Here is a 16,100-nt window from a genome sequence, read left to right on the forward strand (position 1 = left end):
CTGGAAAGAGAAGAGGGCAGAATCAATGCCAGTCCCCCAGAGGAAGTGCGGGAGGGCAGTGGCCTTGGATTTTGACTTGCGGCAAATGGCAGAGAAGAGGGAGCTGCTTTGTCACTCACTGAGGGATGCTTCCTCTTACCTCCTCTCCTTTGGGGATTCGCCGGCTGGAGATGATGATGATTTTGTCCTCCTTGTCAAATGTCACAACTTCCGCCACACAGTTAGGGGCACAGGAATGGTTAATGTACCTAGGCAGTGGGACAAAGTCAGAAACGCCGAGCAACTGGGTTGGATGGTTCTGGTTCCCTGTTGGCCCACCCCCAGGATGCCACCCTCGGGGACTCTTAAATCCCTTCTTACTCATCCCTCTCTCACCTGGCAGGGCCTCCGGTCAACGTAGCATCAATGACATGTTCGTTGTTTATTCGAAACATGTAGATGCCTCGATTCTAGAAAGGCAGAGGTTGCAGAGGAAGGGGCAAGAATATCAGAGAACGGCAGCGGCGGTGGCGAGATCAAGGAGTGGACTTGGGCAGTGGGCTTCTCTTCATTTCCTATTCTTCCGTTCTCCTGCCTCTCCCCTCCTCTTCCCACAGCTTTCCACCTGCTCCTCTGGCCCCAATCCTGCCCCTTGCCCCTTGGCTAAGTGTGGACCACCACACACCATGATGGCCCCTCTGCCAGCCCATACCTGCTCCTCATAGATTTTCTCCCGCCGGTTGGCCACCTCATTGCGAATGATGGTGCCAATGTACTCAATGACCATTGTGTGCTTTTCTAGGTCCTTGGCCGCATAGAGCCCCAGGCCCTGGATACGGGAGCGAGCCAGATATACATTGTTCTTCCACTCAGTGCGGAGCCGCCGGTACTGAGATGACTTCGAGTGCACAAACTGTTTGCTGTACGGGGTGTTGGTCTCGCCTGTGAAGGTGCTCTGATATGCCTTGGACATGCTGGTGCTGTTCAGAGTGTGGGGCCTGGGAGGTGATATAGTCCATGACAAGACAGCTCTCCCCCAGACCAGGCACACGCCACCCGCTTCCTCCCTGGGTTGTGCAACGCTCCAGTTAGGGGCACTTGCTGCCTTGGGAATGGAGTAGAGGCATCTGAGTCTTGGCCTTGGTGAGGCAGCAACTAGCTATGGGGACCCTTCCAACAGCCTGGGTGGCAAAGAAAGCCCAGGATGGGGGGTGGGGTGGGGCATGGAGGAAGGGAAGGGGCACTGATTCCCCTACACTGAGCCCGCTCTCCCATCTCCCCACCTTCTACCACCCTCCTGCCAAACCAGACTCAAGGCTATGCTCAAGGCCTCTGGGAGCTCTTCCCCAAGCAGCCCAGGCCTGGAATTTAAGCTCATCATTTGTTCAAATATCTGAGTCCTACTTCCTGCTCATACTGGAAGCTCTGAAAATGGGGGCCATGTCTACCACATTGGGCTGGATTTTAATTAAAATTGGCTCTGAATTCATAGCCAAAAGGTAGCATCCTTTCCTTTCTTTAGACTGTCCTCTTCTCTGACGTAACGTTGGGCTCTGTGCAGATGGCTCAGTGCAGGGGAATGACTGCTGCCTAGGAGGATGCCTGTTCACCACCCTAGGGCACCAGCCAAATTCTTGCCCACCCCAGAGCAGTGGTTTTCAAACTGGTTCTTTTTTTATACAGAAGAAATCTTTTTGTTTTTTTCTTTAACAAAACATTACCGGAACTCCCATACATAAACTAGATGGAAAAGGAACTCTTCTGGTTGAATCCAATTTGGGGAAGGGGGAGTTATTATGCATGGAGAGGGCCAAGTTCTGCCTACTCAGTTTATGTGTTCCAGGGCTTTCTGGAACACGCACAGTTTGAAAACCACTGTTGTAGAGCATCAAGGACCAGGGCTGGCTGCGGTAGAGTTTGACGCTCTACAACAGCCTGAGGAGCAACCGAAGGCCTTCAAGAAAGCCCTCCTAGCGTGGATTTTGCCTCCCTCTACCCAGGGACCAAGGTCAGCCTACTGCGGTACACAGCAAGAACAGTGGACCACAAGTCAAGAGGTACGGCTCTGGTCCCAGCTGTGACCTTTGTCTAGTCACTTAAATCTTTCTGGGTCTCAGTTTTCTCAGCTGTAAAATGGGGATCATACCACCTGCCCTACCTACCTCATAAGGTTGTTGTGAGGATCAAATGAGATAATGGATGTGAAAACGCTTTGAAAAAAAAAGTATAAAGTGCTATACAAATGTAAGGTTTTATTATTTTTCCTATTATATTCCTAATTATTTATTTTTGACACCAACTCAGTCTGGGGAAGGGAAGGCGAACCTAGCACTCAGGGGGCGTCTGTCTGAGGTTTGGGAGAATCACAGGCCCCCTGGAAGCAAAACAGGAAAGGAAGGTGGCGACTGGGCCGTTTATACATTTCATATGATTTCACCACGGTCTGCCCAGAACCTCCCCAACGGCCATTCCCAGAGCGCCCAAGATAAGTCTATGTCTAGACTGCAGGTCAACCCAGAATGCCTGAGCAGGCTCGGGGAGGAAAGGGATACCCTAGTGATACCTGCGCACCCTCTAATCAGGAGGCCTAGAGTGAACCCCCAGTCTCTCCAAGGGAACTCTGATCTGTAACCCCAAACACTTGTAATTGGCCAGAGGGTCCCTACCAACCGCCCACAAGCTCACCGTTTGTAGTGTGTGAGGATTTTAGGCTCTGATCGAGCACAACCAGTGGGGTTGATCATGAGTGGCAGCTCCATCAGGGGGTGGCGTCCATAGCGGAATAAATAATTTTGACAGCTTTCCACTCCAGGCAGCTGTGGGCACAGGTCATGCTCACTTTAGCCTGAGCACTTCTGGGGCAGAACCAACCTTCCCCACGCCCACCTGCCCCCACCCCTGGCCCCTTCCTTACTGATTCAGCTATGCGCAGCACAGCGTGCACGGTCAGCCCAAAGAGCTCCTCGCCTTTCAGGTACTCAGGGAAGAGCCGCAGCATGTCAGCCTCTTTTCTCATGGCAGCCACAGGCTCAATGATGCGATTCCACACAGCTAAGAGGCAAGGAAAGAGAGCAGCCCTCAGAGGCAACTTCTGCTCACTGACCTCGGCCCTAACCTCCACCTGAAGCTACATTTGCTGTCAGAAGGGTGTGTGGTTCTTCAGGAGCCCCTCTTGGCCTCCCAATCTCAGTCTCCCTCAACAAGCCAGGAGGCTTCCCACCCTGGAGGGGCATCAGAGAGCCTTGTGACACAGAAACATGAACCCAGGGCCCAGGATACCCAGCACAGGCATGTTTTGGAGTTGAGAAGACTTGGGTTCAAGTTCTAATATTGGCCATGGGACCTTAAGGCCAATACTTAAATCTCTCCACTACTCGGTTTCTCTATGTGTAAAACTTGGCATAATAAGAGTGCTCGGCTTGCAGGGTTTTGTGTGAACAAAATAACCCGTATAAATCACTCAGCTTAGTTTATGGCACACAGCACATGCTCACTACAATGTAACTCTTACTGTTACTTTTATCAGTAACACTGAAACTAAGATCAAGATCTTATCCAGGGAAAAGCAACCATAAGGAACTCAAGGCTAGAATCAGATTGGGTGAGCTGGAAGACGGAGTCTCAGAACTGTATCCTTTAGATCCACTGAGTTAGTGGATACACTGACATACGTGTAGTCAGACAAGCAAAATACCCTCAATCACAAGGGAATTCAAGGTGACTGAGCGGTCAAAACACTTTCTCTGGAGATCTTCAAGAGACCTCTGCCTGCCCTAAGTGGGAGAGAAAGATCACTCATGAGGAGCCTGCGGGTCTCTTCTCAACACCGTAAAGGGGACGCTGGGAGACACTTGCCCAATTCCGTATTACCACTTCAAGGGCCCCGTGCTCACCCTGGGGAGAGGCGTCAGTGAAGACCAGGTCCTCCAGGCCCTGCTCCATGACTTTGATCACAAACTCCGGCCGCCCGTTGTTCTCGCCGATGGAGCAGCGGTAGCAGCAGCGGCGGTTGTTAGTACGGAGGCTCCAGTAGATGCGTGTGGCCTCGTAGCCCACGGGATAGAGGGCGGTGGCACTGTGGAAGTCGGCCATCTGGTGGGGCAGCAGCTGTCCGATGGCGTGGAACACAAGGCCCCCTACACGGAACATGTGCAGCCGCTCCCCCCGCTGGATGATGCTGGCGATTTGCTTCACCTCATCTCGCTCAATGTAGACCCGCCGGAAGACAGCAAAAGAGCTCAGCTCCTGCTCGCAGGGCCCCTTGATCTTATGCATCGGACACAGCATGGTCTTGTCCTTGAAGAACATGCACTTGGCGCGGATGGCGCAGGCAAAGTGGTAGACGCTGGGGCAACGCATGCGATTGCAGCTGCTGGTGGCACCAGTGCGCTGGCACAGGGAGCACTTGGTGAGCAGTCCTCGGTGCAGGGCAACCTCCACGTTCATCAGTGCCCCACCCTGGGTCTCATATACCTCCGTGGACCACAGGGCACAGTTGAGGTGCACCCACAAGTCCAGGTCCAGGTTCAGCAGGCGAGCGGGCCCATCCGTGGCCCCATCCCCCTCCTCATGACAGAAGCAGCAGCGCCGCATGTCTCGAGGCACCTTGTCAGGTCGCAGGGCTGTGCCAAGCTGCTCCATAAACTCTGCCACTTCCCGCTCATCCTCCTGCCGCACACCACCCTTCTGGATGGTCAGCAGCAGCCGGAGACGCTTCCAGCGCACCCCCTTCCACTTCTTGAGGCGAGGGGGCCGGGAATCTTCGCCTTCCTCAGAAGGCCGGGCTCGGGGCTTGGGCCGGGCTGATTCAGGGGACGAGGCAAGTGGCAGAGGCGAGGGGACTGGTGGCTCAGCTGAGGGTTCAGCTGGAAGTTCAGCCAAGGGTTCAGCAGGGGGGCTGGCAGGAGAGGGTGCCAAAGGGGAAGGGGGTGGGGAGGGTGCTTCAGGAGGCGGGGCCGAGAGCTGCCGCACGTCCAGGTTGGAGACGTTGTAGGTGTAGCTGTGCTGGGTGGGTGGCTCTGGGGCAGGGCTCTCCTATATGGGAAGACACCCTGTACCATTAGTGCCAGCTCCTCGCTGAACTAGTCACCTCTCTCCTCCCACCCAGATTCCACTCGCCCAAAAGCCCTGTGCCTTCTCGGTCCTAGCCAGACACCCACCCCTTTCCCGTCAACAGACCCACCTGTTTGAGGAGGCTCAAGATGTCCAACTGGCTCTTGAGGGTATAGCCGGGCAACACAGCATCAAACTGCTTCAGCCAATCAGGGCCAGCTTCTGGGCTCTTGCCTCCCAGACCCTTTTCTTTCCCACCTGCAGGAAGGAAGGGGTCAGAGCCTCCCACCAGAATCATTCCCTGCAGGTCCCAAGGAGTTTTCCTGCCAAACTCACCAGGGCCCTCAGCTTCCCCCTTCTTAGGCTCAATGCCTGCCCGGGCAGGGCTCTCTGGGAACAGCACCTCATAGGAGTTGGGGATCTTCATGCTTAGTAGCTCTGCCACTGCCACCATCACACCATTCAGGTTCTGCCAGGGCAGGAAAGGGGATGGGACAGCCGTGTCAGCAGAGTGTGTGGAGTGAGAACTACCACCAGCTTGGTAGGGACAAGGACACTCAGGAGGCAACTCCCCAGGTGGCCATGTGCCATCAGTCTTGCCCCTGTGCCATCCAGCTCTTCTCATACGTTTCCTTTACGGGCAGCCTCTCCCTAACCGCTGTGGGTACTAACGGGAGCTCCACAGAAAGAGACCTGTGTCTGCTGGGTTTGGGAAATGACACACACTACATCCACTACATGGAAATTCACGATACACATTAGCAAAGTAAAGGATCTGAAGAGTCTTGTAATAAAGAAAGCTGTTTTGCTATTTTAACTGGGATTTCCAGTTTCCTTTGACCACAAAACCCTGATAACATTTTCAAAAAACCAGAATTCCACCCAGTGTGACTGGGGACATGCCGTTTTGTAGCGCTCGTCGCATTATACACACTCTCCTATTTGTTGACTTGTGTCTTTACCACTGAACTGTGAGCCCCTTGAGGGCAGGGACCCCTTGTGCTACATTTTTCCTAATCCCACAGTCCAGCTCAGGCTTTCATACACTGTAGGTCCTCAATACATAGTTTTAAATGATTGTATTTAACCAGAGAAGCTCCCGGGACTGCCCACTGACCAGCATCCCCTTGGCCTCCGAGGCACCCCCAGGAACATACCTTGGCAGCAGCGGCAGAAACCGTCAGCATGACTGACACCTCGCTCCCTTTGCCCTTCTCCCAAGTTGTGGCAGGCAGCTTCCCAGGGGCCTCCAGGTCCAGGGCCCCATAAGGTTTGCTGTCTGGGAAGACTGAAGGAGAAAGAGGGACCTGTGTAAGCTCCTGCTGCCTCTCTCCCCAACCTCTGACAATGCAGCCCGGCCTGGCCAGGACCGGTCCATGCCCGGAGCAACCTCTACCTGGGATGCTGGCCCGAGGAATGATGGGGATGACGGGGGAGAGAGCCCGGTCATCCTGCTCCCACCGGCCTGAGCCCAGCTGAGGGAAACGAGGGGCTTCCTCCCCCAGGATGCTCTCGGGGGACGAAGCTGGCACAATGCTGTCAGGAGAATCGCTGTCCTCGTCACTCTCCATCCTGTGGGCCAAAAGCAGACATCCATTGCTAAGGCCCTACAGATGCCACCTCCCAAATCTAGAGATTAGTAGATGTCACAGCCCTGCTTGAAATCTGCCACTGTCCAAGGGAAAAATAAGGCGACCCGCCCGCACCCCAATTCCTCATCCCCATTTCTGGTCCCGCCCGCACCTGACATCCTCAGTCTGATTGTGAGGGGGCGTAGGCAAGGCGGCCAGCAGGTCTAGACTCTTCACCTCTGAAGCATCTGAGGGGTAGGTGGGAGAAGAAAAGTCAGGCTGAGGGTGGCCAGAACCCATGGCGCTTTCTCCCACATGTTTCAGGCCTAACTAGTACAAGACCTAGCTTAGCTATCATGACCACTGTCTACCCATCCACCCACCTACCAGTTTAGGGCAGACAACCTATATTTACTGAGCCTTTCTAAAGAGGTACTCTGTAAGTACCTTCTTTGTTTATAGTCTTTTAGCGACTCCATTAGGCGAGCACTATTTTTATTCCACAGTGAGAAAACTGAGGCTCACACAAGTCAATCGGTTTGGCTGCAGTAACACAGCTAAATCAATGCAGGAGCCAGGATTCAAGTCCAGATCTGACTGTAGTTCGTACCCGCTGGGTAAGGAAGCTGGGCTATTCCCTGTAAGTGAAAGCCTCATAAATACGCTCCCTGTCCTGTTGCCTTTGCTCTAGACTCCAGAAACCAACCACTGCCTCCAACAAATCAGTCCTGAAGAGGCCCTTCTTATCTCAAGGACCCTGTAGTGCATGCACACAGAGCAACACACAGCCCGCTCCTATCTTAAGCTGTACCACATGACCCCAGCCACCCAGACCCAGCAGAGGAGGAGAAGCTCACTCCGTTCCTGACTTACCCCTCAGCGTCCCTTCAGCATCCCGGGCAGAGGTGGCGTCCTTGGGGTGCTCCCCCAGCTCCTCAGATGGAGTGGCGCCATTCACCATCTTCTGCTGCACCGACGGGGGTGGGGTGGGGGGCAGCGACGAGGGTGGTGTCGGCGGGTTACTCAGGTTATTCTGGGGGTGGGGGTGGGGTGTTGTGTGCAAGATGGCATAGGGAGACTGACATGATCTCCTGGCCCTACACGATACCAGCAATTTCCACAAGTCTGCCATCCCCATCTCCACCTCCCCAGGAACCTCATCGTCCCCAAAAGGTATTGCCATTTTTCTGACCTTGGTAAGCAGCTGGGAATAGTAGTCAGGGCCTGTGGGCAGCGTCCCACTTCCAAAGGCCCCCCTCAGCTGGCACTGCCCATTGACTGGGCAGCCGCTGCCAAAGGGAGCAAAGAGGCTAAAATTGGCGGTGATGGTAGGCTCCGTGAGGGGCAGCAGGGACAGCTCCTAGGAGGGGCGAGATGACAAGATTGGAAACCTGCAGCGTGTACATCTCTGCTACTGCACAGGTGGGGGCCAGGCTGCCCCCTATCCTGGGACGGGACCAGGGGACTGGCTCCTGGGGGTCACCTGTTTCAGCTGTTTCAGCAGGGCCTCGCTGGCCCTGACCCCGTCCTCCTTCCGCAGCTTCTTTCGGGAGCTCACCAACCTGTCGCTTGCCTTCTGTACCCTCTTGGGCTTCGGTGTCAAAGGCTTCCTTGCTGCTGTATCCTAAGCCAGATAAACCCACGGTGAAGGCCGCCATCCCCCTCGGAGCCCTCACCTCATTTCACCCAGACCTGTTCACTCTGCCCCCGGGCTCCAGGCCCCGCACCGTCTGCTCCACTCCAGCTAGAGTACTCACCTCCTTGTTGCTGGGGGTACCCTGTAGTTTCTGCTCCAGCCCAGCCAGCTTGCTGTCAATGTGCCCGTTGATCTCAGCTCGCAGCCCCTCGGGCCCCCGCCCAGTGCCGAGTTGCACGTTCTTTGCTCGTAGAAGCTTCTGCAAGAGCAGATGCCCGGCCTCTGAGCGAGGGCCTGCCAGCAGGAGGTGGTTGCTGGTACCTGGTGCCCCTATTGGCTCTCCGTTGGCCTCCCTCTTCACTGCCTGGGCTCCCAGGGCACATGGCTCTTCCCGAGGCTCCTGCTTGATGCTGAGATGGGGTGGCTCGGGTACCACCTGCCCATTCACCTGCTCCAGATGCCCAGGTACCAGGCTGCTTTGGTCTGGCTTCTGGGCTTCCGCTAGGTTGTCTGGGGGGTCCCAAGGTCCCAGCCCCTTGCCAAAGAAGGTATCTGCAAGCTGGGCAGCAGCAGGTGAGACTCTCCCAGGAGGCAGCTCCAAGGGTGGCCCCTGGGGTTTTGGGGTTCCTGGTTGGGTGGTAGGGAGCTGGGCCTCAGAGGGAAGCTGGGGGCTGGGGGAAGGTAACTGTGAGGAAGGTCTCTTTGGCTCTTGGGGGCTGGATGGTGGAGGCGTGGGAAGGACAGGGCCAAGGACTGGTCCTGTGGATAAGGCTCCTTGTGGGGCGGGGAGCCGGGGTGGGCCCTGAGGTCGAAGCCCTGCCCCCAGCTCCTGAAGAGGGCCTGTCTGGGATCCAGGGAAGCCCCCGAGTTGGGGCTGGCGGCCCAGGAGGCCCTGGAGGGGAGAGGGCTGGGCCCCAGGCTCCTGGTAGGGCAGGGCCTGGCGCGCTGCCTGACCCTGCTGTAGCTGCCGCTGCATGAGGAGTGCCTGTAGCTGCTGCTGCTGCTGAGGACTCAAGTGCCGCAGCTGTGGGTTTTTGGCCAGGACTCCCTGAAGCTGCGCTCGAAGCTGACCCACTGTAGGCATGACCCCAGCCCCAGGCAGGCTCTGCCCAGACTGGGGGACAGATCCTGGTTTGGCAGGCTGTGGCCCTGCATTATTTTGCATGGGCCGCTCTAGTCCAAGGGGCTGCTGGGAGCTCAGAAGGTTCTGGGTCATGGGTCCAGGCTGTTCCCCTAAGGAAACAGAGGATGGGGCCAGCACGTGGGGCACAGATGAGGCCTCAGAAGATGATCCACTGCCTGGTTGCCCGTGGCTTCCCACACCCGCTGTGTGGAGCAAGTTCACTTGCTGCTGCTGTTGTCCCGGGAGCCTCAGAGGCGGCTGCAGCTGCACAGCGTTGGGCTGAGGCTGGGCCTGGGGTTGGACAAGGAGGAGTTGTGAGTCCCCGGAGAGTGAGGGCTTTACCTCCCCTGCTTCAGTGGCCACTGACTCCGGTACAGTCCCTACTGCTAACGGCCCTCCCTGATGTGTGGAGGGCCCCTCAGTGGCCTCCGGAGGAAGAGCCGCCTCTACAATGTTTTGTTCCTTGCCCGTTAGGATGAGGGTTGGGCCCAGGGCTCCGGGGCTAGAAAAGTGTTGCAGAGGCTTGGCTGGCAGGCCCGGGCCGAGTGCCACTTGCTGCGGCTGCGGCTGCGGCTGCGGCTGCTGAGGAGACAGTAAAGTTCGACTCTGGCTCAAGAGGCCCGTCTGCGGCTGCGGCTGTGGCTGCTGCTGCTGCTGTTGAAGCTGCTGTGGCTGCAGCTGTTGCTGCTGCAAGGAGGCCACGGGCTGAGCACTCAGTTTGGGCTGCCCGCTGTGTGGCATCAGACCCTGCTGAAGATGGGAAAGCCCCGCCATGGATCCCTGCTGTTGGTGCTGCTGCTGCTGCTGCTGCTGCTGCTGCTGCTGCTGCTGCTGGGATGTGACCAGCCGGTGTCCCATAAGGCCCTGACCCTGCTGTGCCAGCTGGGGGGAACTGAGCACCCGGGGCTGGGTCAGGATCACCTGTCTGTGAGGGCCCTGGGGGCCCAGAGCTCCAGGGTGCTGTTGCTGCTGCTGCTGCTGCTGCTGCAACACTGCCACCTGCGCAGGGCCCAGCATGCCCTGGGGCCCCTGGGGTGGCTGGGGGGACAGCTGCTGGACCAGGAGGCCCTGATGGCTGCTGGGAGGCAGAAGCCCTTGGGGCTTGGGACCCAGACCCTGGTTTGCTGGTACCCCCGGGCCCTGCTGCTGTTGCTGCTGGATTGCCACCTGTCCTAAGAGGTGGTGCTGCTGCTGCTGTTGCAGTTTCTGGGCAAGCTGCAGGCGTTGCTGCTGTAGCTGCAGCTGCCTCTCCTGTAAAAGCCTCGAGTCAGGTCCTAGGCCTCGAAGAGCAAGGTTGCCAGGGAAAAAGCCCCCCGAGGGGCCGGCGAGGGCCCCAGCCCCACCAGAATGTTGCTGTTGCTGCTGCTGGGCCAGGGTGGTGTTGAGGAAGGGGCCACCAGGCTGTCCAGGTAGCGCCATGCCCCCGGGGGGCAGGCGAAGCCCTGCAGCTTGACCCCCGGGGGGCCCCTGCGGTGGCTGCAGCCCATGGCCAGGGAGCAGCTGAGCAGGAAGCTTGGTGAGCAGCCGGGGACTCTGGGAAGGGCTAAGGGCCAGTACAGCCGAGTGCTGCTGCTGCTGCTGCTGCTGCTGCTGCTGCTGCTGCTGCTGCTGCTGCTGCTGCTGCTGCTGCTGCTTATTCCGATACTCTGCCATGAGGTTAGTGTGCTCCTTCTGCTGCTTCCGGACCTGACGTGGGAGGGTCAGGAAGGTCAGCCTGGAGCCTGCCCACCCATGCCATCCCTCTTCCCAGGATCCCGGCTGCTAGGCTGAAGTCTGCCTTCCCCACCTGATCCAGCTGTTTCTGGATCTTGCTCTGTTGTTCTGTAACCAGCTTGAGCTTCTCAGCATCAGCCTCTGGGAACTCACGGCCGGCCTTCTTGGCAGTGCGCTGCTTGGCGCACAGAGCTTTCCGGGACTTGCGGTGCACCCCAATCTGCTCCTCTAGCACCTTCAGTTGCATCTGTAGGAGCTGCTGGGTATGGAACAGCCACTCCTCATACTGCCGCTGGTCAGCCTCATCTGGGAAAGGAAGCGGGCGGGTGTCAGGCGATCCAAATCCCTCTTTCCCCACATACCCCAAGCCCCTTCCTTGCACTCTCCTCCCCAGCCCCATACTCACTGATCACTCCCTGGGCAAAAGTGGGTGGATTGGGACGAGGCTGGGAGGGGTCACCGGCACTCCGCTCCTGTGATGAGAGAGACAGCTAAAGGGTCACTGTTCTGTACCAGGCCCTAAGAAGGGTGGCCTGATGGCATAGGACCCAAGCTCCCACTCCCACCTGACCATTTATTTACCTGGCCACTCCCAGCTGCCACGTGGTTCTGCAGGTCACTGCCGGGCCCCCCTGAGAGTCTCTGGGCTAGCAGGGACACTTGCTGCCTGGAGTCCGCCAAAGCAAAGAGGATGTGTCGGTGATGGGGAAAGTTGAAGGGCAAAGAGGTGGGACAACAAGGAAGCAGGATCAGGAAGAACAGGGGAAGGACTGGCAAAAGGAAGGGCCAACCCTCCCACTCTGCAAGTCTTACCTGTTCATACCAGGTGCCACTCCAATGCTGCCCTGAGCCATCACCTTCTTGATGCCTTTCAAAGCAACCATCTTGGCCTTTGCAATAGGATCAATGATATCTTCTGCAGCAAATTTGTCCAGGTCTGGAGAGGGAGGAGCCAAGTGAGCTGGGCACTGAGGTCAATGCCCCATTCCATGTCTGCTGTTCCAACACCTTGACCTCCACTAAGCCAAGCAGAACAACGGCATGGCATGGTGGAAAGACCACTGGACTAGGAGCCCGACAGCATAGGTGACTCAGTTCTATTATTCACAGAACATGTGGCTCCGTTTTTACTCGCACAGTGCTAGGAAAAGGTACTCAGTAAATATCTGTTGAGCCAATATATCAATGTCATTTCGCCTCTTTGGGCCTCAGTTTACTCTTCTATTTTGTAGAGATCATGATTCCTTATTCTGCTCACCTCATAGAGCTACTGAGAGGATCAAATGTGACCAGAATACGAGTACACTTTATGACCTAGAAAGCATTCTTCAAAAGTAGTGTTCTTAGGGCAACTAAGCGCAGCCCAAGAACCCAAGATGCAGGCACTGTGCCAAAGCCCAACGCCAGAGCTGTTTTGGGCACAACACGCGTCACCTACAGACCACTCTTCTGCCTGTCCAGGATGCTGGGCAGGAAAAGAGAAACCAGCAGCCACCAAAAACTTAAATCTTCCTAAAATCCTGTACATTATATATTTCTCCACTGCTCAGAAAGCTTAACTGACTCCCTACTTTTTTTTTCTTTTTTTGGCCCCGCCGAGCGGCATGGGGGGGGTCTTAGTTCCCCAGTCAGGGATCGAACCCTCGCGCCCTGTATTGGAAGCACAGTCTTAACCACTGGACTGCCAGGGAAGTCCCCTGACCCCTACTTTTAAGAGGACTAACCCAACTCCCTCTCCTGGTTATTTTGAGGCAGTAAAACAGTTAAGAGGATACGAGGGCCAGGGTTCAAGTTCCAGTTCTGTTAGTTGTGTGACCTTGGGCAAGTTAACTTAACCTCTCTGCCTCAGTTTCCTTTTCCATAATCCAAGGTAATAATAGTACCTTCTTAATGTGTCTGCTGTGATGATTAAATTATACGATGAACGTAAAGCGCTCAGCACAGGGTTTGGCATGGCAAACCACCATTATTCAATAGATGCTATTATAATTTGAGGTCTTCTTCAATCTGGGCCCTCTTCTTACCTCTCCATAGCTACGGTAGCGCCCCCTCACTTCCCTCCGCAAAGCCTGCTCCAGGCTAACCGTTGTCTCCACTCGTTGTCTCCAAATATACCCCATCGGCTTTCCTGCTGCTAAGTCTTTTCACCAACCCGGTTGCTTTTTCTTGCACCACTCCTCTCCAAGTCCTAATCTTTGGGCCTCACCCCAGCTGCAAAGCCTTTGCTAACCAGACGTCATGCGTCTGTCCCATTCATTCATTCCACATCTGAATGCCTGCTGTACGCCGGGCACTATTCTCCCTTAAAAGCTACAGTCCTTCTGCTTACGCCACTCGTATGGGATTTGGCCAAAGCTCTTTGTGTCCCAGCCCCTTTAACTAGGGAGGATCTTGGGTCTGCAGCCTCAGTGAGCATTTAGTGGTAACGGTGATAAGCCAGCGCCCCCAGACGAGGTTACCTGTATCCGGGAAGAAGCTGTTAGCCAGCTGCTGCTGCATTGCCAGCTGCTGCGGTTTCATGCACATGGAAGGTGGCACAGTACCCATGGGCTTCTGTGCCAGCACTGGCTGTGGGCTCTGCTGGGGCACCAAGCCTGCCTGTCCCCCATGCTGCCCACTTAGCATATGCCCTTGGTTGGACACCATGGTCATGGATGGGGCCAGGCGCTGCTGGAGGGCGTGAGCTGGTGGCTGGGTGGGCATCAGTGGCTGGGCCAAGCCCGGCTGTCGGGAACCTCCAAGTCCCAGGGCAAGCTGCTGCTGGGCGCCAGCCAAACTGGGAGAAGAGCCCTCATGTGGCAAAGACACAGCCTGGGCAGGGCCCGGGGTGGACAGTAGGGAATGCTGCTGCTGCTGCTGCTGCTGCTGCTGCTGCTGGGCAGGCTGCAGCTGTGCTGAGAGCTGCTGCTTCTTCTGCAGCTCCTTCTTCTCGTGTTCCAACAGGTCCTCGATGAGCAGGGGCAACTCACTGGCTACCAGTGAGCTCTCCATCTTGTCCAGCTCATCCCCAGATGCATGTCCACCGGGCAAGGTCAGGGCCCCACTCTCTAGCTCAAACTTCTCCAGCAGGGAGGACCCTCCTGGGCCACTCAGTGGGCTGGGGGTCAGCAGGTGAGCTGGTGGTCCTCCTGTGGTCCCAAAGGGGACCTTCTCAGCTGGGTGCCCACTACTGGAAAAAGGTCCTGTGCCCATTCGAGTGTCCCGGCTGCCCACCACACTCTGTCCTGGCTTCAGCCCCAGGCCTAGGGAAGTGGTGGCTGGAGATGGCTCTACCTTGGGGGCGGTGATGGTAAACTGGCAAGGGGAAGGGTGGCGCCCACCCTCCTCCAACTTGGGCTTCACCTCGGGGAGCACTGACGCCAGACGGGGCTCAGAGGCATCAGCGGCGGGGGGAGGGCGCTCCTCAGGGCCCAAGGGTCCTGGCTCCACCCCCCGCAACAGAGCCTCCCGCTCAGCCTTTTCATTGGCCGACTCCACCAGCCTCAGATGCTCATTGAAGATGTCCTTCTTATCCCCGGTGTCCAGCTCAGGGTCAGTATAGGCCAACAGGTCAAACTCATCCCCGTTGAGCAGGTCGTCCAGGTGGGGATCATTGGTCTCCAGGTTTTCCAGGGTGCCCAGCTCATCATCTCCCTTGGCCACGTCCACACCCAGGCCCAGGTGAGCAAGCTCCTCATCGTCCTCCAGGGCCTTGTGGGCATCAAAGTCATCATCCAACTCAGGATCCTCACAGGGTAACTTCCCAGCTTCCAGGGCCAGAGGAGGGCGGCCAAGCTCAGTGCCTGAGGGGGGCCGGCTGACTAGCTCCAAGCCAGCGGGCGCGTTGGGACCCTTGGTATGGGGCGTTGGATGGAGGCCGTTGTTCAGTTCAGGGGCCGGCGGGGCTGAGGGTTTCTGAGGAGGAAGGCCTGACACTGCTAGGCCACGAAGCCCTTCAGGGGCCAGTCGGTGAGAATCCTCAGTTACAGGGAAAAAACGGGGTCTCTGAGGGGGGCCCTGACCAGGAAACGGAGGCACCCCCGGTCCCAGTCCTTTCTGTACATTGTGCCGCAACTCAATGAACTGGGCAGGACCAGCTGGACCAGGCACTGGCTCACCAGGGCCAGGCAGGCGGGCGGGAATTCCCGCCAAGGGGGAACCTATGGCTTGGCGGCCAAGTTCAGGCCCAGGAGTTGACGGAAAGCGTGTCGACATGGCAAGTCGCATGGAAGTTGCTGCTGTTGCCTGTTGCTGCTGCCACAGTTGCTGCTGCTGCTGCTGCTGCTGCAAGGGCAGGGACCCAGGATACGGTGCTCGCTGATAGAAGGCTTGGGAGCCTCCCACCAATTGCCTGGAAGAATATGCAGTAGTCAGTGAGACGGAAGCAGGATGAAAAAGGGCTAGAACACGGGCTGCCCCGAGGAAGGAAGGATGGAGTTAATGCAGTGAGGGGGAAGGAATGGGGAAGAGAAGTTAAGTGATGCTGAAGAAGGATTAGAGAGACAGGAAAATCAGAGGCAGCACACAATGGAGGTACAATATGTTCCCTTGATTTCCCCCCAGGGCACCCCCTGGAGCCTCACCGGCTGTTCACATCCATAGAGGAAGGGGTGGCTGGTGGAGGTGGCCGGGAGAGTCGGTCATCACTGGGAAAAGCCCCTGGCCCCAGGATGGGGCCACCCAGCTTGCTTGGGGGCAGCCCCACAAGGCTGCTCTTGTCCTAGGAGAGATGAGGGTAGATGAAGGTGGGGGCCACCTTCAGTATCTTGGATCCACTACCCCTTGCCACTCTACCTACCTGGCTGCTGGCAAAGGGGGTCTGGCCTCGACCCAGCTGCTCAAAGGCAGGGCTACTAGGCTCAGCACCCCAGCTGCCCGGGGGCCCCACTGCTCCGGCAGCTGCCGCGGTTTCCTTCTCCTGCCGAAGGGTGTTGCGCTGGATCTGCTGCCGAATCAGCAGCTCCCGTAGTCGTTGGCGCTGCGCAGAGAACAGAGAAGAGGGGTGAGTCCATTCTACTCAAACCGAAGGGCTGGCACAGAAACAGGG

The 16,100-nt window shown here is 57.0% G+C and overlaps 1 protein-coding gene across 10 annotated transcripts in view; it reads right to left on the bottom strand.

Annotated features, from left to right (window-relative positions):
- The window catches only part of KMT2D (lysine methyltransferase 2D), a 39,456-nt gene that overhangs the window by 2,931 nt on the left and 20,425 nt on the right, over positions 1-16,100 (bottom strand). For 7 of the 10 annotated variants that reach the window (XM_089920649.1, XM_089920653.1, XM_089920650.1 and 4 more), the window contains 23 exons: positions 15,852-16,031; positions 15,637-15,773; positions 13,534-15,404; positions 11,888-12,011; positions 11,657-11,741; positions 11,481-11,547; positions 11,148-11,380; positions 8,360-11,047; positions 8,086-8,226; positions 7,795-7,962; positions 7,476-7,635; positions 6,775-6,850; positions 6,428-6,603; positions 6,189-6,319; positions 5,368-5,500; positions 5,162-5,289; positions 3,873-5,013; positions 2,894-3,030; positions 2,665-2,795; positions 2,142-2,189; positions 692-977; positions 376-449; positions 140-248 (listed from right to left, as the gene is read on the bottom strand). In XM_089920649.1, coding sequence (XP_089776775.1) covers positions 140-248; positions 376-449; positions 692-977; positions 2,142-2,189; positions 2,665-2,795; positions 2,894-3,030; positions 3,873-5,013; positions 5,162-5,289; positions 5,368-5,500; positions 6,189-6,319; positions 6,428-6,603; positions 6,775-6,850; positions 7,476-7,635; positions 7,795-7,962; positions 8,086-8,226; positions 8,360-11,047; positions 11,148-11,380; positions 11,481-11,547; positions 11,657-11,741; positions 11,888-12,011; positions 13,534-15,404; positions 15,637-15,773; positions 15,852-16,031 — 8,424 coding nt within the window. Of the gene's footprint in view, positions 1-139; positions 249-375; positions 450-691; positions 978-2,141; positions 2,190-2,664; positions 2,796-2,893; positions 3,031-3,872; positions 5,014-5,161; positions 5,290-5,367; positions 5,501-6,188; positions 6,320-6,427; positions 6,604-6,774; positions 6,851-7,475; positions 7,636-7,794; positions 7,963-8,085; positions 8,227-8,359; positions 11,048-11,147; positions 11,381-11,480; positions 11,548-11,656; positions 11,742-11,887; positions 12,012-13,533; positions 15,405-15,636; positions 15,774-15,851; positions 16,032-16,100 lie in introns of those variants that run through there. The other 3 variants (XM_089920654.1, XM_022572259.3, XM_089920657.1) reach the window with 2 other exon arrangements.

Source organism: Delphinapterus leucas, chromosome 11 (assembly GCF_059928025.1).
Source record: "Delphinapterus leucas isolate spDelLeu-1000000601 "Yukka" chromosome 11, BTC_Dleu_Yukka2, whole genome shotgun sequence".
Lineage (NCBI taxonomy): Eukaryota > Metazoa > Chordata > Mammalia > Artiodactyla > Monodontidae > Delphinapterus > Delphinapterus leucas.